The 22,157-nt window shown below is 41.9% G+C and overlaps 2 protein-coding genes across 2 annotated transcripts; both read left to right on the forward strand.

The window, feature by feature from the left end:
- The first annotated feature begins 60 nt into the window (after window positions 1–60).
- On the forward strand, window positions 61–1,251 carry LOC118772048 (U6 snRNA-associated Sm-like protein LSm8). Its single transcript, XM_036520288.1, has 4 exons — window positions 61–146; window positions 431–471; window positions 573–700; window positions 899–1,251. The coding sequence occupies exons 1-4, from the start codon at window positions 116–118 to the stop codon at window positions 987–989; spliced, it is 291 nt and encodes a 96-aa protein (XP_036376181.1). The 5' UTR covers window positions 61–115; the 3' UTR covers window positions 990–1,251.
- A 1,140-nt stretch (window positions 1,252–2,391) lies between these two features.
- On the forward strand, window positions 2,392–3,321 carry LOC118772182 (V-type proton ATPase subunit F). The gene is made up of 2 exons (XM_036520477.1): window positions 2,392–2,640; window positions 2,962–3,321. The coding sequence occupies exons 1-2, from the start codon at window positions 2,483–2,485 to the stop codon at window positions 3,161–3,163; spliced, it is 360 nt and encodes a 119-aa protein (XP_036376370.1). The 5' UTR covers window positions 2,392–2,482; the 3' UTR covers window positions 3,164–3,321.
- Window positions 3,322–22,157: the final 18,836 nt, after the last annotated feature.

The raw sequence follows: 22,157 nt of genomic DNA on the forward strand, positions 1-22,157 counted from the left end.
TAACATATCAATGGGGAAGGCGGTTCGCTTTCCGCTTTGTCATTTGACGCGCATCTCTTAGTGTTATTGGGTTCGCTGCGAGGTTTGTGTGAGTTTTACCCTGTTGACATCAGTAATGTCAACTGCACTTGAAAGTTACATCAACCGTATCCTTTACGCCACTCATTCTTTTCTGGGAAATGCGGCGAGAATATTATTTTAAGAACGAGATTAGCGAACATCACGACGTGAATTCAGCGTGGTTGGGATCAGCAAACGGGCTGTTAAACCCTGCTTGATGTCCTTGGTCCTTGGAGGTCCTTGGCAGATTGTGGTAAACTAGCTAGGTGTCAATGTACAGGCAAGCTAACGTCGACATTGCTAGCTGCTAAGTAATATATTTCAAACTGTCTGTTGATTTGCCGTGTCAGTCTTAACTGTTGAACCTTAGGTACCGTGGCAATTATAACTTCGGACGGAAGGATGATTGTGGTAATTTTCCCTCGTATTTTGTTTAGCATTTTTAAATTGAAACAATCACCAATTTGTGTTTACTGGAAGTCCCATTTGACATTTTACTTTTTTATAAACAGGGAACACTTAAAGGATTTGATCAAACCATCAACTTGATCCTTGACGAGAGTCACGAAAGGGTTTTCAGTTCCACGCAAGGAGTTGAGCAAGTGGTGCTGGGCTTGTACATCGTCAGGGGAGACAACGTGTACGGGGACCTCATTCATCAACCATTTAGCACTCTTGCATGCTACACGGTGCAGCCGCTGCCTAACGGATTTCTTACAGTCACACACCATGCTCGAATTGACGACACAGGGTGAAATTAAGCGAACTAGTGGTGTACAAGATGTACAGCTGTATTGCTTTGAACTCTGAATCTGTTTCTTTTTTGTGAATGTCTTAGAGCGGTGATTGGAGAAATCGACGAGGAGACCGATTCTGCCCTGGACCTGGGAAACATTCGCGCTGAACCGCTTAACTCCGTAGTTCACTGAGAGCACCGCACTGTGGAGCTGTACGAGTCTCGGACTTGTTCAGTTTTAGGGAAGCTTGTACACAGTATTCTGCTTTGAAGGATTTTCAGGGCAACACTTTGAGCTTCCATTCATGAATCTACTCCAGTGCCAGCCCAAAAGTGTTATCACTTTTAAAATGACGAGTTTAAGGAAGGCACAGCAGGATAAGTTAATGAATGCATCACAGACTTGCTGAGATGATCAGTGCGCATTCATAAAGGATAGGCGGTGTCTGCTTTAGCATGGGGCGGTGTCTGCTTTAGCATGGGTACAGACAGTCTTGGAAGTTCCCTGTTATGTCACAGACTCACCTCCCAGACTGGCAGTGGACAGTCTGCAGCCATCAGGAAAGGGCCGTTCCTCTGTGAGAGAGGGGGAGAGGTGTGTGGAATTTAACAGCATACACAGATACATGTCAAAAGACAACATTTTGTTTTAATTCAAGCTGAAATAAAAATGTAACAGACATACCTGCCATTCCAGGAGGAGCCACCATTCTTCAGGCCTCAGTGCTCCTGAAAGAAGCAAGGAGTGACAGAGGAGTTAATCACACATATAAAAACACAATAAACTGAATGTAATTAAATACAGAGTCAAGGATAACTAATGTCTCTGAAATACCTCTGAGGTGGAACTTCTAAAGAGCTCTTAAACCATACCTTTTAAGTGAAATTCAATGTATAATGTTGCTATTTATGTGATCCGTTTTGTTGTGTACTGTGGACAACTTTTGTACATTTGAAGGAATTCTGTACATTAAAAAAGTAAAACCAATTTACTGGAGTAGCAGTCTGGCTTCTTTTTCAGAGAAAATTATCCTCACCTAGGACACTGCTAGGACTTTTCTGCAGGAAGCACTCCAAAGCTTTAACTTTTTTGATTAAAAATCTCTCTTGAGCTTTCCTAAATGAAATCTTAAATATATGTAAAATGCAAAAAGGAAACTACAGTGACATTGTATCAACAATGCTAATTCCAGGACAACCTTTTTCTTCATATCTTGGCCCAGCCTGGTACACATGCTTCTGATTCACTTGGAGCGAATCAAACATCTGTACTGCTCCCTGAAATGCTGGTCAGTGCTGCTTGCCCTGGAACCAGGGGAGTTCTTTGTGTAGACTGTCATCAGAATGCAGTGATGAAATGGCCATTTGACCTGGAACCAGAGGAAGTTGTTCATCACTCACCTGGTTCACGCCAAATTTTGCAGTATAGCTGGTATTTAAATATTCAGTGAAATTATCTTTCACATTCAAAATTTAGTCCAGGATACTGTGCTGTTTTTTTGCTTTCTGGACACTAGGCGGCACTGTTTTTTTTTTTCAAATGAGGACGAAAAATGTCACGTGCCATTTTTGACGTAGCAAGTCGGGAAGCGGAAGTTCTGCAATCAGCTGATTGCTGCAGGAGACTGAGAACGATCTGCCAGTAGAGCCATACAATTTCTTACTAAAACATTGTACATTTCTCTAATGGCAGGACGAGGCAAATTAATTGCTGTAATCGGCGATGAGGACACGTGCACAGGATTCCTGCTGGGAGGCGTCGGCGAGCTGAATAAGAACCGCAAGCCCAATTTTCTTGTGGTCGAAAAGGACACAAGCATCACTGAGATAGAGGAGACATTCAAGTAAGTTTCATTTCATTTCAGAAAATAAAGCTGTCACTGTATTTGTCCCATGGAATAGTTGCAAGCAAGCTACCTAGATGGATCTGTTAGTTCGCTAACTGTTAGCGACCGTCATTCTGGAAATGAAAGGACTCGAACGCATATTGGTTGTATCTCGCCCTTATTTACAGATTTTAACTGGGCTCCTCATTGTGACTTGTGCTTTTCTTACTCGTTCTAATTCATGCTGTGTGTACACACCATCACGTGTTTGTGCATCAGTAGTGCTGTTGAGATGACGTTTCGTTTCCGCTGTCAGTAAACATTAATGTCTCGTGTCAGGAGCTTTCTGGCTCGCGATGACATTGGGATCATCCTGATCAATCAGTTCATCGCGGAGATGATCCGGCACGCCATAGATGCCCACATGCTGTCCATCCCCGCGGTGCTAGAGATCCCCTCCAAGGAGCACCCGTATGACGCCTCCAAGGACTCCATACTGCGCAGGGCCAAGGGCATGTTCTCCGCAGAGGACTTCCGATAATCCCCGCCTCTCAGTGGGAGGGCAGTGCCCGAGGTGTGGGCAGGGCGTACCATGGAGCACGATGCACATTCAGGAGGTATCCCCACACATCAGTGCTTTTTGTCCCAGAACTTATTTCCATTCCTGACGAAACTGAGGAGGAAAAATTTTGCTTCCGGTGGCGGTTTTTTGTTGAGTCTCATTAACCTTGTGTTATTGTCTAAGAGCTCTGTATAATATCCTGCTGTTATGTTTACTAAATGTGTGGTTCAGTTATCAAAACTTAACAATGGGAGGGTATTCATATTTAACAGAGTGGGTTATTAAGTGTTGACGATTTATGTTAAATGTAACTGGTAACTTGTCAGTGTACAGTTTACACAATGATTTCAGATTCTGCTTCATTTACATCTTTTGCATGATCACAGTCTGGTTTTGGGGAAAACAGCAAATGGCTGGAGTTTACAGATTCCACTGGATCAAAGACACCTCATGGTTTTACATATTTTGTACAAATTTTCTCCAATAAATTTCAGCTGTTTAATGTTATGCACAGTAACACTATTAATTCTTAAAGCTCTAGAACACAGTATTATTCTGTATGTAAGGGCCAATTATTGGAACCATGCATTTACACCATACCAACAAAGGTACACTGTACCTACTGTGTACACATACATTTCTGTGTGCTTGTAAATGTTGAACCGTTTTGTGGCTAATGTAATTACCCATTGTAACATCCGCAATCAGTATTTGTACAGTAGTTAATAGGTAGGCACACTTGTGCAGGTGTAGTGTAGATACACATTCTGAAACGCTGCCTTGGTTTCCACGAGTTTAAATGATGCTCCACTGAAAACTGTAAATTCACTCTGGAGGGATTTGTAATAATTGCTTTTCAGGAAAGATACCCAACATCCTGAGTTTGTATTCTTCCACACACCAGTTGAATGGTTGTCTATGGAGACCAAGGTTGTTCCTGGCAAACCTCCCAAATATATTCTTCCTGAATCACTTTAACACCGAATATCATACAAATCATGATGTTTTGATTTTCAGCAGATTTCAGTTCTTCAGTTTTGTGATAACGTAGCGTTCAGAGGGTTCTTCTCTCAAACAAGATTGCAGAAACTTTACCTTGTCTCTTTCTGTGGAGGTCAAGTCATAATTTTCCCTCTCTTTGGAGCAAGACAGGCAGCCTCTTTTTTTCCTCAGGTGAGGTGGAGGCCTAATCCTGAAGGCACTCATGTGGCCATCACTAAGGGAAACATGGAAAAGTGTCACTGATCGCACACACGGGAAAAGCTCACACTGACGTTCAGGTGCTAAATGAATTGATGAGGATTCAGCATTAGCAGGAAGAATCTGAATTTTGAATTTGTTTTTAAAACTACAATACAATAACTTTTTAAATACATTTTAATGCAAGGTCATGTATGGATCACATCCAATGCTATAGGAAGGAATGGTGTTGATATAAAAGAATATTCAAGTGCTCCCTGCTCAGACAAGCAGCCGCTGACACTGTTAGTTACTATACTGAACAACGGCTATGTGTATGTGTTATATAGTAACTGTAAATGTATTAACTTATTCCTTTTGAAAGATGTCAAGGGAATATCAATAATGAAACATGTCATAAACATGAGGATTTCAGTTGCTTTATAAATATGGTAAATATGTACATGTATTATGATGAAATTAAGTGAGGTGAAAACAGGTAGTGAAGCATTACACAAACAATATTACAGATATCTTCAAAATGCATGACCATGTAAAAATATAAATGCCTTATAGCTGTTCCTTTCTTTGCTCTAATTTCCTCTGCATTTTCCATTCTGTAATAATAAAGTAATGTGTATGACATGACATGAGTTCAGCTGTCCAACAGCTTGTTTGATGGTAAGGAAATTGATCTCTGTCTCTTCATAATCAAACAGATTGTAATGTAAGACTGCCTAAATGATTAACATATTTAATGTGAAGTGGAAAGAGATGCTGTAATGCAGATATGTCTGTGCATGGCCTGTGCCCTGCTCATGAGCTGGTGCTGGAAACCATGTTAATGGAATCAGAGGAATGGAATGTATCGTATCAATGTTAAACACAAGCCTTAACCTCCAGCTGATGATGTCATTTTAATAGTAAAATATTTCCCTCCTCGCTGTGAGTGAGGACAGTTTCCCACCAGAGGCATTCATGTGGCTCATCGGGTACTACTGAAAAATTCACACACATTTAAACATCCTCCTAAGTGAGAATAGATGCTCACATTAATTTCTTTTGACCCAGAAAAGAAAGAGTTACCAGGCTGTAACAATAGCTGTTTGGAAATATTACTTTCCCCCTGTGAGTAAGAAGCAAATGATAAAAAACAGGAAGGTATTGCATGCCAAATAGGCCATATGGATGCAAGACTAAAAGCTAAATCATGGGAAGAAAACTAGTAACTAATATTTCATCTCTTTAGTCAAAATAAGTTAAGGGGTAAAGGTTTTATAGTGGAGAGACTTTTCACAGCACATTCTGTTCCCTGCAGTATAAAAAAAAGCTGTCCAAGGCCAAACTGGCATTAACAAATATTTCACCATCATCAGTCTTCAGCACGACACATGTCCTTCAATTAATCCCAATAGAACATGGCAGTGATGGATGAGTCACAAACACACACAAGGACACTTGATCCAATATATGGACAGAGCTGCACAGTGAGAGGGTCAGTTTGGCATTAATAATAATCAAAACTTCAGCTCCTCTGATCAATCTCAACACACTGGACTGCTGTGTACCCCAAAATGAAGCCAGTCTTGTGTTTTGGTTTGTTTTTGCTCAGCTTTGTCTATGGACTTCCCACCCAAACGCCACCTGAGGAAAACAAAGAAAGGTATGGTAAGACATTGTTTCTATGTGGTAAAGATGAGTAACAATATCAATATTATGTTGTTATGATCAGAAAGCTATGCAGAGACAGAAAAGATCAATACCAGATTTTATGTGTAATGTTTTTGCCTACAGAGGATTTACTCTACCTATGATTTCTCCTCTCCCACAGGCAAAGCAACGAGACTTTGTAAGTACACTGTAATCTTGCTTCACTATAGCCCAAGGGAGTGGAGGGAATATACAATACTACATTAAATATATCACAGCATTCCTTCAAAAAATAAGTACTGTTCAATGACAAAAGATGATAAAAATATCATTAATTCGGCAACTTTTTTCAAAAAATGTTTTAATAAGATTTTTTTTTCAGTGACAGATCAATGGAGCACAAGAATATTACAGACAACGAGACCACAGTAGTTGAGTAAGTAAAAGTGTCTTGAAAATGGATCTGTGACCAAATTCAGATCAGAAGTTAAACAGCCAGTCATCTTAAAATACCCACCTTTTTATTTACACAGGTCACCGCAGTCTATCCATTCCATGAATAACATTACAAAAAAATTACCAAGAATGTGAGTAGACTGTTTTCTGTCTGACATCAAAGAGAAATATTGCACAACAGTACTGAACAGTGAGTGAGCAAACAGAAGCTAGGGACAGTATTATGGTATTATGTTCAACCCCTGAGTGTCGACATCTATTATAACTTTGAGCAAAGTTTGGGTGCATTAATAGAATTTTTCATGGGAGACAAATGCTACCACAACATATTCTGTCAGCTGCACCACAGAATATGTTGTGGTATTTTCTGTAAGTGTAGTTCATAAACAATCAGATGATCATGTGCCTCCAGAAGGGAACGGAATCACTGAAGAAGAGTTTTCCAAAGCACACTTCTGTAGAGAAAACCTGCATTTATATGCATTCTGAGTTAAATATTCCTTATGTATCGGGCCAGTGTCTATGTTAAGTGAATTAAATTAACAATATAAATATTCACCGGTCAGTGCAAGTTATGATACGTTGATTTATACATTCCATGTCTGCATTTATTGAGACTGAGAAGTGTGTTCTATCCTTGGGTAACTGGAACGTTGTAGGCTGGGATCCTACATATTTGGAATTTGCATTTATTAGAAAGCATGTAACAAAAATAACAAAAATCAGTTACACATCATATTTACGTACACTTAAGGAATTATGCAAGCAACATAAATGTAAATGCAGACAATATTTAAGGCTAAGTATTTGGGCATTTGAGTTATTCCAGAAAGATTATGTAGAATGCAAGACCAAAATTGCTGGGGGCCAACTGATTTACAAGGTCAAATGGAGAGGGCGTCGGTCCAGGTAGCATCTGAAGAGGTATGTCTTCAGCCCACGTCTGAAAGGTTGGAGTGAAGGAGTTGTTGTCAGTGGGATGGGGGGTTCATTCCACCGCTGGGGGGCGAAGATGGAAAAGCATCATTGAGAGGAGTGTGGGCCTTTCGTTCTGTTGGTGGGAGGAGTGAGGCGTCCGGATGTAGCAGAGCAAAGTTGTTGAGCGGGTGCGTAGGGTAGGATGAGGTCTTGGAGGTAGGTTGGGGCGGTCTTTTTTGCAGCATAATAGGTGAGGGTCAGGGTTTTCAAGCGGATCCTAGCTGCAACGGGGAGCCAGTGGAGGGATCTTAGTAAAGCGGTGACGCGGGACAACTTTGGGAGGTTGTAGATCAGCCTAGCAGCTGCGTTTTGGATGAGCTGCAGCGGCTGAATGGTGCAGGCTGGGAGGCCTGCAAGGAGGGCATTGCAGTAGTCCAGGCGGGAGAGCATGGTGGCCTGGACAAGCAGCTGGGTGGAATAGGTGGTCAGAAATGGGCGAATCCTCCTGATGTTGAAGAGGAGGAATCGACAGGAGCGTGTTGTCTGTGAGATGTCAGTGCTGTCATGCCAGTAAAGTCAAATGTACTGTACACAGGAGCACCTGATTTGGTGTCAGAGTCTAACACAAGAACAGCAGAACAGACCACATTTAAGCAGACATTAAAGTAGATTATAAAAGTTAAAGTTAAAATGTGGGTGTGTACATACTAGATTTCTTTTGTTGTTGAATAAGATTGGGAATTCAAATACGGTATGACATGCTATGTTGATATCCATAACTAATGCACAACTTAGATGTTACTACATGCTGAAATATTATGGTCATTCCTTTCCCCAGACGTCTGTATGGTGCGTGCTTCTTGCCAACTTGTATCATGCATAACCTGGATTCATCGCTCCAGCCTGGGGATGAAACAGCTGGAGCACGAACCAACGATCCGGCTGGCAATGGAAAGAAGTGATGATACCACAGCCTGCATTATAACAAACAGCCTGCATTATACCACAGAGCCTGCATTATAACAAACAGCCTGCATTATACCACAGAGCCTGCATTATACCACAGAGCCTGCATGCACACACAACATAACAGATGAACACACAGTACTGCTTCACCTACCAAACATCTGACAAATTCATCACGTTTAAAAATTTTCATCATAAAGAGAGCTATCCTGTTAATGCATCCCACATCTGCAAGCTACACCCTATGGTATACTGCACTTCAACACATATATAACAAGCTGTGGTTCACTGTTGTGTGTGAAAGTGATGTCCAGCCCTCCTCTCCGAATGGCAGTCGAATGCAACGGAAGCCATGCCTTTTCAAATATAAGCTGGGAAGTGGTGGGCAGTATCGTTCCCAGTGAATGAAGCCCTGCCTCTAAATAAATAAATGTGCCATAGTGACAAAACATCATGGGGAGTCTTTCAGCACCATTTGAAATGGGTACTGCCGAAATGCACAATGCATTATAAAAACAGCCCAGCTTGCTGCGTAAAATGATTTAGACAAATGGTTTGAACTCATGAATGATTAATGTTGTTGTTCATCTGCTTGGCTTGTTTATTCCCACCTTTTCCAGGGTGCATTAAAAGGCTTGCATTTGGCATGATGTGTTTATTGAGTGAATACAGTATTTACTGAATCACACCTGGCTCAGTGCCTTGCTCAAGGGTACTAGCAAAGACTTCAGACAGGATTTGAACCTATGATGTACTGCTTACAACCCTCCAACACCGATACACTTTATCTCTACAGACCACCTGAGCCTCACTGATCCCATGGAAGATATTATCAATCTGCTGTTACTCATGTATGAATCTGCGTACTGTGAAGTTGCAGCCTACATGACTGGGGTGGGGCACTTTGTTCACAATGCACCAGAATGATGCTGAATACGAGTTCATTTTCCCAAGGTAATACCAGTCTAAGTAAACATACCATCCATGTCTTTACACTTAATTTACACTCAAAGTGTACAGCACCCCCCCACAGTGCGCTACACTGGAGTACAGTGGAGAGGGTGCTCAGTGGAGGACAGGGCCTGCTCCCCTCGCAGGCCTGGGGGAGTGCAGTGAGACCACCCCCCCAGCGGGACGTAGCCAGTTTGCACCGCCAGTGTTCGGCCACTGCAGGCATACGGCAGAGCTCAGTGCGTGTTCCATGCGAAAGCCTGCGCTGCACCTGCACGTCACAGCAGCTGCTATGAGACCCATCAGGAACACGGGCAGCGTCAGGTCATCCAGGTTTGAGGTTAGCTTGAGTCTTTAATATTTCACTCAGCAGCTTTTGGAGGGGAAAGCCCTGGGCACAGCACGCTGGTTGAATTTTTTAAGAGGAAGAAATGCTGATTTGGAGAGGGCAGAAACTCCACTGACACTATTTATATTATTGATGACTGTAGGTAATGATGTTGAAGGCGGCTGAGGATCCAGCAGAACGGGTTTTATGTTGAGATTCTCCTTCTGACTCCCATAATTTCTTCTGACTATTGTGATTCTAGTGAATGGCTCTTACCAACAGTTCAATAAATACAGAAAACAGCATTAGTAATAATCCTCTGAATAATGTGAAGCATTGTGACACATCAATATGTAGTGACAAAGGCTGCTTCTTTGCCATTTAAGGCCTTGATCTAATTAATTATGTTTTCTATTCCAAAATGGTCCAGAAAAGGGTAACTCTGTTAAAGGCCTTTTCAGTATGGAGAGATGCTGTTACAGGAGGGCAGGACCTTATTCATTCAACTCTACTCAGTCCCAGGGCCTGCTCCTCTGTATATGGGCATGGTGTTGCTATAATTGCAAGGCTAACACCCGATGGCCAGTGGTATCATCAACTGACGTTTGACTTTTTTGGTGACTGTAACCCATTTTGCAGTACTTCTGCTTAATTCAATTCATCATCACTCCCATCTCAACTGAGTTCTGAGTGATTGATACACATGCTCAGGCTGATATTGTCAGTTGCTGTGAGTAGCAGGGCTTTTGAGGCGTTATGATATAGAACCTTCAGCCAAGTAATGATCTACCAGGGCAGGTGTGACTTTAAATCTCTGTCACTTCATTATCCATCCATGTTGATATGCAATACATGCACTTCCACAAAGCATTTTTTCCAGCAAGCAGAATTATGGACCCAGTTCAAGTCTAGTCACTTTCTTCTTTTTCAGTTTACCTGTCTGATGGGTATTAGAATTGTAGAGCTCTGTACCACAAGAGGGCATTACAGCATCATCTTACAAGGATATTACAGGAATACATCATAGCCTGGGAAATGGCAGGTACGTGTGGGTGGTACTTTTGAATGATTACCCACACATTTTTAAGAATGAAGACCACAAAGGCACAGCACTGTTCCACAATTTCACAGCAATCTAGCCAATTACGTAAGCCTGTCCCACTTATCTTCTCCAGAGCACCTGCTACTTGTAGTACTTGCTGTTTATTTTATGTGTAGTACTGCAATGTATTTTGGATTATGTCATCTAGTGACTGATGTATGCCAGTATTATTGGCTTCCCTTGTCTAGTCAGGTTGCACAAGTTACCTTGTGGTAGGGTTTTAATAGTGTTATGCTCAGACTCACTGGTCTGGGAGTGTTGTTAGCCCGGTCTGACACTGTCGCTCATTTAACTTGAATGGATGCACTTTTGTTCTATTGTGCTGGAAGCCGCTCTGGACAAGAGCGTCTGCTAAATGATGTAATGTAATGTACTGTAATGCCTGATAAAATGGAAGTTCTTGTAACAGTCATTTGTCATGTAATCAGTGATATGATAAAGTTGGAATCAGGTTACAGTGAAGATTTTCTGTCTTTACACTTAGAAAAAAAGCATCACACCGCTTAACTTCTGTTAACAATTGAATAATTAGAACCTCTAACTCTATTGCGCTTTAATGTAGCTCACATTTCAGCGACGAGAAGTAACAAAGTTTAATGTTCCTGTGGCCAATGAAGGAAAAACTAACTCAGCCCAGCTTTTTAAATTCTTGCATATCACATCAACCTTCACTAACAGGAATGAGAACACAAGACTATGTAAGTAGAAGAAATGAAGAAATTCCTTTCGCAAAGTTAAGTGCAAAGTGTCGTTATGACTTAACTACGCCCCCCTTTGCCTGCAAAATTATTCTCTTGAAAATCAAAACACTTATTCTTTAAGGCTGAACTACCAGTATGTACAATGTTTTTCACTCTCGTCTGTCAATAATCACAGGTAGTGAGCGGACGATTGCTGTGGTACTTTGCAATCACATAAATGGTAAAATCAGGCTGTAAGAGTAGCTCTCCCACTGTGCCATTACCCATAATTCCTCCCTCCACCCCACATATCACTGCTCCAGAGGGATGTGCATCCCCACGGTGCCCTCATTACAACTTATAATGAGCACATTTCTGACATCTGACATCCTTTCTGAGTCTGAGACTAGCAAGTGCCCCCTCGACCACCCCGCTGCCATATGTACCCCCCCCCCCCCCCCTTAATTTAAAGTAATGAGGTGTCGTTTGCACATGTCACAGGTCAGATTAGCCCTGTGAGCACAGCTATGTTGACTGTGCGCTGTGCAGGGTTAGATGATGCTGTTCGGTCTGACAGGGGAATGCTGCCAGAGCAGCAGGAGCGGGCCAGAGCACCATCCCCTCGGCGGCTCCGCAGGAACGCAGACCCTGCCGAGCTCAGCCGCGCTCTGCATTCCATAGAGTCCCCGTCTGATCTGAGATCCGTGCTTCACTGTCCAAATCAATCATTTAGCAGTTCGGCTGACAAATCTCATTTCTGTTAATACTCACAGTCACTGCGTCCGGGTTACCCTCTGTACCTGAGCGCCATGGTAAGGTCAGCCAGGTGTGGCCTTGTCCCTCAGCACCCGTGGTGCATGCCTGCTAATGGTGATTCTTTTCTGTATATTCTTTATTCTCCCACTCTGTAACTGCAGGACAGAGGGGCCCTTTGATCAGCCACCCTCTCTGGCACGCTCCTCCCTCCAGGCCTTACTGTGTAACGGCAAGCAAAGGTCTGTCGTGTCAGTGGCACTGAAAGTTACCGACCGGTACGTGATTGCTGAAGATGCTTCCTCTGCTGCACTCTGCCTTTTTCCTGCCCTCTTAAAAGCTGCATCCTCCATCACACACACCCACTATACCAGGACAGATGGATAAAGTGAGATCTCCAAAATGGGTCTTGAAACCATTTAGTGCAGGGTGTAATTCTCCACTGGAACAAAAAAGAAATAAAACGCTTTGTTTTTTTCCGTATACATTAGTCAAACTACTGTCGGAATGACTTTTTCATTTTGGCTGATGATCTGATGAGAATTGCCAATGTTCTGATAAAATCACGACTCGTTCCTTGGCGACAAAAACGTGTGCTTCTGAAAAGATGCCCAATGTACATTAACCCAAAAAAAGACAAGGCTACAAATAGTGCTTGAAAAAAGGAGAGGAGATCTGGAACTATTTTTCTCTTGCAATTTGTTTCTATCTTTATTGTCTTTGTCTCTGGATGAGTAGGACTGCAACAGACTTCCTTATTATGTTGTGTTGGACATGGTTATTCACGACAGTGACCATAAACTCTAAATGATATTTGAACCATAATGCTTTGCCAATCTCTAATCTCCAAAAAAACTGTAAGCTGTAGCAGAGCAATTTCATACATTAGCAGCAGACACACATCTGTCTTAGCAGTAGCAGTTAAATGAGAAACATGAAATGCCCTCATCAATCATGTGTAAATGCACTGACTGAGGGACTGATGGACAGACAAAGCAGCTCTTTACAGCACTGCCAGTAACGCAGGCCTGAGAGGAGGGCTAATGGAAGTGGAGGAGTGGCTCTGTCATTTAAAGAGGACAAGGGAAGTGAGTGTTTCCATCTATGTAGTGCTGAAGCTCCTGCGCTCGGGTAAATTCAGTCACCAAAGTCCTTCTTGTCCTCTCGCCATCCACGGTTACGCAAGCCGGTAAGCACTCATTTAAGTGTCATGCTGGAATGAAATGATGGTATGGCCATCGCCACACAAACGCCTCCAGCGGGCAGAGCCTTCGCTCCCCACACACATAATCAGCAATATTAGCGGCAGCAGCTCCGGCAGCAGTGTGCTGATTAACACCACCCCTGCAGGCACTGCCATTAAATCTCTGCGCTTTGCCATCTATAGACACTGCGCCCCTGCTGTTCCTCCGTAGGCTCAACACTGCTCATGGCTACTCTCCCGAGGCTTTCATCAGGTGCTGCCTTGCCTTCTACTCTCCCGAGGCTTTCATCAGGTGCTGCCTTGCCTTTATCTCAAGTATTGCGTCTGATATTGGGTGATGTCCCATAACCTTTTGTTATATCAGAAATCCTGATGTCATGCAGTAGGTTAGTTTTCAGATGGAGTTTTCGTAATAAGTTGAACATGTTTATAACCTTGCTTTATAGCTTGACAGACTGGGATTGCAGAAACGCTTTGTGTTTAAATGTGCTCTTTTCACGGGCTGGGAGAACCTGCTGCTAGGTAATGTCAGCGCTTGAGGATTCAACAGCACATCTGAGATCTGATGTGTGCTTCTGACCGCCAGCACTGCTCTGTATAGGCTCACATTCACCGACACCAAAGCCAACCTGGCTCTGTGGTGTCTAACATTCTCAACCTGCCTCTCAGTCTGTTTCTATAATTACGTATTCATTTCAGAGGGACCTTGAAGGAGGCCTGTCACTTCCACTGAAGCAATCAAAGCCAAAGCAACAACAATCAATGCTTGCTCCGAGAAGTTCACTTGATCCCTGCTTCTAAAAACAATAATAATGTTGGGCGATCAAATTCAGCTGATGCTCCTAGCATGTACACATTCAGAGCAACTGGCGAGGAAGAGGAATATTAAACTCTTCTAAGACATGCAGCGAGAAACTGTATTATCTAGGATACTCAACATAGATTTACACCTCCAAGAAACATAACACAATCGTCTATTCGAACTACACTGAAACTGAATTGCAACTCACACCTGCGCTTATAGGATAAATAACAAAGACAAATATAGTACTGATGTGTTACAAGTTTTATTAGTTACACAAAAATGTATGCCCGAAAATCTGTCAATGTGTACTGCATAACTGTTTTTTAAATATTATAAACAACCCTGTAATTCAATCCTCAAGTTGGAATGCAGCTTCCTGTGTCACGAAATTCCTGTGAAGTGTGAGGGTTAGGACTGTGGTTTTAACCTGTCTTTTATACATCTCTCATCAAACAGGAGAAATAAATCACAGAGTGAAGGGTCTGCTTTTAACCTGTCACACAAACCCCCCGTTGCTGCCAATCATTCCACAACATAACTAATGCAGGCAGAGATTCACACAGACATGAAGGCAAAGGTGCATAGGAAGGAATGCATTTTCGCTGTGATGGAAACTGCAAGGCTGCAGAGAATCAGAGCGCCAGGGCTGGCACAGTGCTGCTGGCAGTAACCTGCTGAACACGCACAGCTCTCCCCACTTTCTCTGCCATGACTTTACAACAAAATAAACACCATGTTCTGTCACGCAGGACATTCATATCGCTGCCCAGTACGAGAAACTGGCTTTTAAGCTAAACACTGCAATTGTTCATTTTCAAATATTACAAATTTTTCAAATGTGAATGTCTGATGATGCTTTCAAACATACAAGGAGCCATTTCACACTGTGAATAAAAGCCAGTCTGTCTCACACAGCATCACAGAGCAACTGCACTCATCCTGGTCATTTAATTCCTTTGATCCCAAATGTAGGGCTTCCCATGAAGTTACAACAAGCCAATTTGTACTTTTCAAAACAGCAATGTGTCCAGTGGGTACTGTCTCCTTATGTAACACATGGGATGAAAAAGTATTCTTTTGATGCTTTATCCATATTTATATATGTTCTGTGACATTGATCACAAATTGTGTACTGCATGGCTATTTCATAAGACATAATACAATTACTATGCTGTGGTTGTTTGTGCAACAGTAACAAGCGTAATTATACATGGTCTCATGAAAAGTGCCCTGTCCTTCAAGAGAGCAGTAAACCTGGAAATATCAACAGAAATAGATCTGACAGCCCTTAAACTCACAAATTAGGGGGGAGGGGAAGCAACCCAGCAATTATCTTAGCAAAGACGTCCATTTCAACCTCCGCAGGAAGCAGGTGGCGATATCAGGTGACCCTTTTTGGTGCCAGCCAGAGACAAATGGCTTCCATCCCAGATGACAGGAAGTGAAGAAATGGACCACTTTTTCACAGCTCTCGATTTCAATCACATGCAACTGCAAAGAACCTCCCCGAAACACTAAGACACGCGTGTGCCTGCAGACACAGGCGGGAATCTACGCCAGTACCGCCACAGCATGCAGGATGAGGTTTGTTCTTTGCAAAGTGGAGCCTGTTTTGTGCCTGTGGCTGTCAATTTAGCCTCTATGAACAGAATGCTGTCTCTGGGGAGGGCAACTCAGGGACCTGTGGACAACTGTCTGATCAAACACGAGTGCAAAGGCAGGAAGCTCAAATCACACAACTACTGAAGGAAAGTGCACCTTTAAAGAGCCTAAAAAGCAGCAGCTTCCTGAATTTGCTGTTAAAGATGCAGCCACTATTACAACCCTCATAAAACACACTGTAACTTTTCTGTAATCAGCACGTCTTCTAAAGCAGATACTTTTGTCCACTCACATTAAATGTATTTACCCTGAAAAATGAATGCCACTGGTGCACATGAGCACATAAGACACAGCAAGATCTGCACTTTGACCATACATAAATTATCAATATAAATAATCAATGTGAGAAGTCAGCACCTTTTGACAGCGTGAGCGTGGATGTCTTAATTCTCAGGACGAGGCTCACATCCTGTATGCCCTGATTAAACATTCTGGGTGATAATACACATGTACATGTGCTGAACAAAATTAGGAAGGAATAACACTGGAATGTGCTGTGATTTAACTGAAACCAGACCTAACTGCTTTTGAGAATCTACAAACATGGGAACTAAAAGCCTGCTCATGGATATGGATTTGTAATCCATGTTGATCAGAATCCCAACAAAGAATCCCTGATGAGAATTAGCAAAAATGATACTAAAATGACAACCTTGGAAAATAACACAGCACTGCAGCTGCTCTGGGATTAGGCCTAGCTGCAGAGAACAGTCTCCTCTAATGAATGCAGTGACTTATGGGATATGCACTGACTTATGGGATATGCACTGCCTTATGGGATAGGTGAGTGAGGTCAGCGGTCTCTGTCCCAGTCATTTTGGTGTGGTGCTGGAACAGTGAGCCTCTGTAGAACCTCCTGAGATAGATGTGGCTGAGCCAGTTGGCAGACTTTTGCTGATAAAGTGTTCAGTACCTTTTAATGTTTTTAAAATTGATCCTGCTTCAGACACACCGACAGCCCTCAGTTTACCACAATCCAGTTTACGATGATCTCCGTCTACAACATTTATTAAAATGCCACCATTAATCGTTTTATGACACGAAACCTGATTTACAGTGAGAGGCTGGGGAGTCAGACTGCGGGACAAAATAATAACACTAAAAATCAGAGAAGATTTTACCCCACTGGGTGGTGGCTTTGCTTCAGTTTGCTGTGCTGTCTTTCTTATTTGAATTCATTGATTTCATTCAGTGAACTCACTATGGGGAGCTGAAGAAGGCAGCTGTATTCTATCCTCCGAGTGTGTGCTTTCTTGCATGTCCTGTAATAATCACCTCTCTGAAGACAGTGATTTACATCTTGCATTTGTCACAGTCCTGAATATTTACACCGGACTTCATGTGTAAGTATATTTATCTGTGCAATTTTATACTGCATTACAACCTTTTGATATTTGACTTTATTCTGTATGTATATAGCCCTTTTCATGAAAAATTGGTGCTGGGGAATGTAACCCCTGCTTACAGAATTGCATATATAGGAAAAAGGGATTCACACACACACACACACACACACACACACCGTACTACTCTACTGTGGCTCTTGTTCTAAATTTTGGGTATCTGCAATGTCAGCCTTTCGTCTGACCCTCATTCTGGGAGTCATAATCTCCTGAACTTAAGTTCTCAGTCTCCTCTACTGAACAGCAACAGCTTCAGATTTAATTAGCAAAAGTACCCAGGCTAAAGTAAGGTCGAGGCAGAGGCCCATTTGTCTTCTCTAAACATGTTTGTCAATACTGTCAATAAATCTTATGAGCTATTTAATAAAATTATCTGAGATTTTACAAGGGCTTGTGCCATATTTCTGAGATATGTCTCATATTATTTATGGCACACTCTTTGGTGTCCTGTGTGCAGTGTCTTTTAGGGATCATTTTTGTTGCTGATGCTTTAATGGGTGCGGCTTGTCATCTGAAAGTGGGTGCCAGGATGCAGGCTTTTGCTGGTGCAGGGCTGGAAAGCACTTGCTGTAATGGTGATTTCTCCTAACCTTGTGCTTCATCCAGAAGCACACTTACATTTTCCTTTCCAATAAACAGCTGTCTGGATCTTCCTCTGTATAATATTGTGTGTAGTTTCTGTTCTTCACTGAAATACACAAACTTGTGTTCATAAACAACTTGCCGTTTTGCTTTAAATAAAAAGTAGCAATATCCCCAGCAGTTTTTGCAACAGATTTGGACCCTTGTTTTTCACACTTCATCTTCTCTTGGAAGCAGTTGTTTAGTTTCCAGATACAGTCTTTGTCCTTCCTTCCAAGGCCTTGTGAAAATAAGCCAACGCTGTTCTTCAAAAATAGAATCAACAGCAGGAAAAATATCAGCCACTTTTCAAGGGAAACAATGTGTGCGTGACCTTGCAGGTAAGAGAAGATCAGCAATGAAAGATTTACCTTGGATCTAATTCCATATGGTGAAATGTCTTCTGTTCAAGAGTAAAAATGATTTATTATTTCTTTCAATGATGGATAAAAACTCATTTGAACCAGAAGAGCAGAGAGTAAACATCATCCTGGATAAAACCCGAGAGGTACGAGAGTCACGGCTTCAGTACCTCTAACAGAGTCTCCATAGAGGCCCTTTCTTCAACAACAGCCAAGAAACAAAGGCACTGGGCTCTTGTGGCCGATTCTACCCTCTGATAAAGAGACACACATATCTACCCTCAAATAGAACAGACCTCCTCGTAATAAGCTTCTTATATATATATATATATATATATATATATATATATATATATATAAAACATTCCTCAGATCTGGACGTTGTATTTGGCCATATATTGGCATGTGTTATTTTTCCATCAGAATTTATCTCTTGATATAAATATAAACACATTTGTTAGCAGATGGGTAATTGCTAATGTGAGGACAAACATTCTGTGGAAAACACTGCCAACATGCTAGAGGCATCTTACTGTTCTTTGATCTTAAAGGCATAATTCTGCCAGCACATCACAATGCAAGGATTATCCCAGTGGCCATGTTCATATAAAAGCATCAGATATGAAGGCCTGATAAAACAACAGACTGGAACCGAAGGAAAAAAGCACAGATCTATGAAATCTTTTTCAAGGTGCTGCTACTATATCTCTTGCTCCATAGCCAGAATTACTGCAGCACAAAGTCCTTGGTCTCTGTGCCAGGCAGAATCTGAGAAGGTCAACTCACAAGACACATGTATTTTATTTTTTAAACCCAATCACAACCGTTCATTTCTGGTCCCTGAATAACACGTATGTGTCTCTGGTCAGGTACACAAAACAAGTGCTCTTTACAGTTTTTCATGCCGTTACTTAAAAATGTCAGCTTGGATATACCGTGCAAAGAATAACTGAGCAAAAGACAACAGCTCTTACAAGACTGAATTATAAAAGCTTCACACATCCAACCAAACATTGGGTGTTATTTTTACATGCTTGGCACATTTTAAGCAGCAAAATAAGTCTTCAGACTAACACGCAGTCTCCTCCATTTGATGGTATTATGTTTCCGCCCTAACATGTCTTCATTAACGCTATCATTAAAAGCAAATTTAATTATTCTGATTAGCTGAATTGCGTAATTGGTTTTATTGCAGTAACGTAAATGTTCAGGAAAATAACTAGGTTGTAGTGTAACCTTTGATCCTGTGCGTGTGAATTGACTGAACTCCCACTCCCACCGGCGTTTTTGTTGTGTTTTCAAAGGCTGTTCTTAAAAAGCGTTAGTATTACTGCGTCTTTGTAATCACTTGTGGTAATCATTTGGGATGTGAAAGAGGGTATCCTATTCGGTAGCTCATTATTCACTGCGCATTATGGGTTTTCTTGCAAAAGCATCCCCTCCATGTGCTTGCCTTGCCATAAGCAATGCAATGTGTGTGGATAATGATGACTGACTCTCATGCTTGGGCTATGAGATTCACCAAAATAGGCACAGAAACTGAGGCCGTAAGTCCTCCTAACAGGATGCTCCTCCAGACACGCTGTCCGGCCTACCGTTGCCATGTTGACCGTTATTTATAAGAGTACAATGCACAAAATGGATGCTGATCGAAACTCTTCCTAATCAAGCACTCCACAGTAATGTAAGTGCAAATTGCAATTTCACTGCACCACGCTGTAACAGCTCAGTGAAAAAACAAATCTCTGAGCAGGTGTTCATAAGCAATCTGATTCGCAATTAGAAAGCACCCTGCAATCTATTAACTGCATTTTCAGTCAAGCTGCACCAAAACATACACTTTGACACTGATTCATGAAATAACGGTAATATCCCCACCTGCCTTAAGCCACAGCGGAGCAGGTGGCATTTGTGCTGCTGTTTTTGTAGTTTATGAATCACCTTAATGATATGCAGATGATAAAATGGGGCTGTTCCAGCAGTAATGCCTGTGGGGATAGCATGGCCACAGACAGTGCCATTACGAGACGCCATTACGGGACGCTGACAGCGCCTATTGTGAGGGAGGAACTGACAGTAGGTTTTATGGACCAGTCTGACTGTGTAGCACTTTATCTCAGTAATGCAGCCTTGCGGTTTATGTTGATCTTAAAGGATTCTGTATCAGATTCTCCACAGTAAATCAAGCAGGACTGAAAGTAATGACATTCTGCTCCATCTCCTCACCCTCGCTGCAGTGATTTATGTGCCATGTTATTTCAAAAGTGGATCCTCTGTGCCCTTTTTGAAATTTAGACACCAGATCATTAATGAAGGTGCTTTCAGCAGTTCTGATCTAAAATCTACAGAACATTCACAAGCTCAGGGACAAGCGGAGTCTGACTTTCAAGGCTGGCAACACTCTGCAATAATAACAGGTATGAACTGTCAGTTAATCCTGCAAACTCTGGATTCATACAAATAAAATGATGTACAAAGCAGCACTATAGTGTACATGACTGATACTTTGTGCTCTGGGACAGGATGACTCACACATGCCTCAGATTAGATATTTACAGGGAAGCAGCACCATCAAAATTATACATGAAGAGATCAGCACAGGTAATGTAAGAGGCCTATTTTACATCTGAAACTGGCGCTGGCAGTGACATGTGTCAGCCTCATGTCTGGAGAGACAGGTGTGATTTAAGCAATGGGAAAACACTGACCTTATTGAGAGCTGCCAGAAAACCTAGGGGGCAGCTAATTCAAAGCTGCTCGGTAGAAACGTGGCCAAAACCTGTCAACCACCACTGGGCTTTGAAGATGTGCAAGCTGCAGCTGTGAGGTCTTAACTCTTGAGGTTATTCTCCCTCTAAACAGTCAGACTCTAAATACCACTCACTGCAGCGTTACACAGGGCAATGACACAGACTTCTGACCTTTCCAGCTTAATCAGAAACTCCACAAAGTTTTCTTCCGCCCATACTGAACATTGCATTAGCTGCTTTACCCTGGAAATCAACAACAAACACACAGCACAGACACACAATCCAATCATGTGTTGGCCCAATCTGTGCTTGCAGCCAGCAGTGAGTGAGACACACACTCTGCTATTCAGGATGACGGACACAGTCACAATCATACATAAAGATGACACATACTGAACCTAATTAAAATTTTAAGTAATGTATCCTTCACCAGGAAAAAACCATGTGCGAAAAGCACAATACATTTTTTTCTTTTGAATCAGGAACCTTGAGTTTTGACAAGAGCAAATGGAGATATCCCCCTTTTCAGAGCTCTTCAATTGGAATAAATGTCTTGTCTTTCATCCCTCACAAATGCAAATGACAAAAAATGGCAACAGCAAAGGTAATTTATTCATCTGTTCTGTACTCATTTGCATTCTGTCACTACTGCAATTTTCCTGAAACAGGCATGACAACACCGCTGAATTACGCTACAAAACAGCAGTTTGGCAGCGTGGTAGTAGACAATCTCTGGTTCTCTGACAAAAAAATCAAGAATATACATAACAAAGGTTAATAAATAGTTATTACGTTTCATTACACCTGGTAAATGTCAAAATTAAATACACTCACACTGTCTGAATGGTCTGGCCTCAAATGAAACTTTAATGAAGAATGAGAATCAGGGCAGAATTGTAGTCACAATCAAAAAGATGAAATGTGCACATTCTGCACGTTAAATATTCCTACATAAATAAAAATAAATTCTATGAATGTACTTTTCATCTTTGATTTTGGTTTGTTAGACACGTAGAAGAACCTGAATACTAAAAATCTAATCTCCAAAACTTGAGCAAGCTGAGACCTACAGCCCGGGTTCGAGCCTGGCTGTGTCATCAGCTGACAATGACCGGGAGCCCACAGTGACGGTACGAAATGGTTTCATTCTGTGGGGGGATACAGGGGTGAGTGGGTCAGCAAG

This window comes from Megalops cyprinoides, chromosome 25, assembly GCF_013368585.1.
Source record: "Megalops cyprinoides isolate fMegCyp1 chromosome 25, fMegCyp1.pri, whole genome shotgun sequence".
Classification (NCBI taxonomy): domain Eukaryota; kingdom Metazoa; phylum Chordata; class Actinopteri; order Elopiformes; family Megalopidae; genus Megalops; species Megalops cyprinoides.

Bases quoted from the DNA above. Each gene is read 5' to 3' on its own strand.
- LOC118772182 (XM_036520477.1), top strand. From the start codon at position 2,483: ATGGCAGGACGAGGCAAATTAATTGCTGTAATCGGCGATGAGGACACG. The intron at 2,641-2,961 runs GTAAGTTTCATT...GTCTCGTGTCAG, and splicing joins GAGATAGAGGAGACATTCAA to GAGCTTTCTGGCTCGCGATG.
- LOC118772048 (XM_036520288.1), top strand. From the start codon at position 116: ATGTCAACTGCACTTGAAAGTTACATCAACC. The intron at 147-430 runs GTATCCTTTACG...GTTGAACCTTAG, and splicing joins ACTTGAAAGTTACATCAACC to GTACCGTGGCAATTATAACT. The intron at 701-898 runs GTACGGGGACCT...TGAATGTCTTAG, and splicing joins ATCGTCAGGGGAGACAACGT to AGCGGTGATTGGAGAAATCG.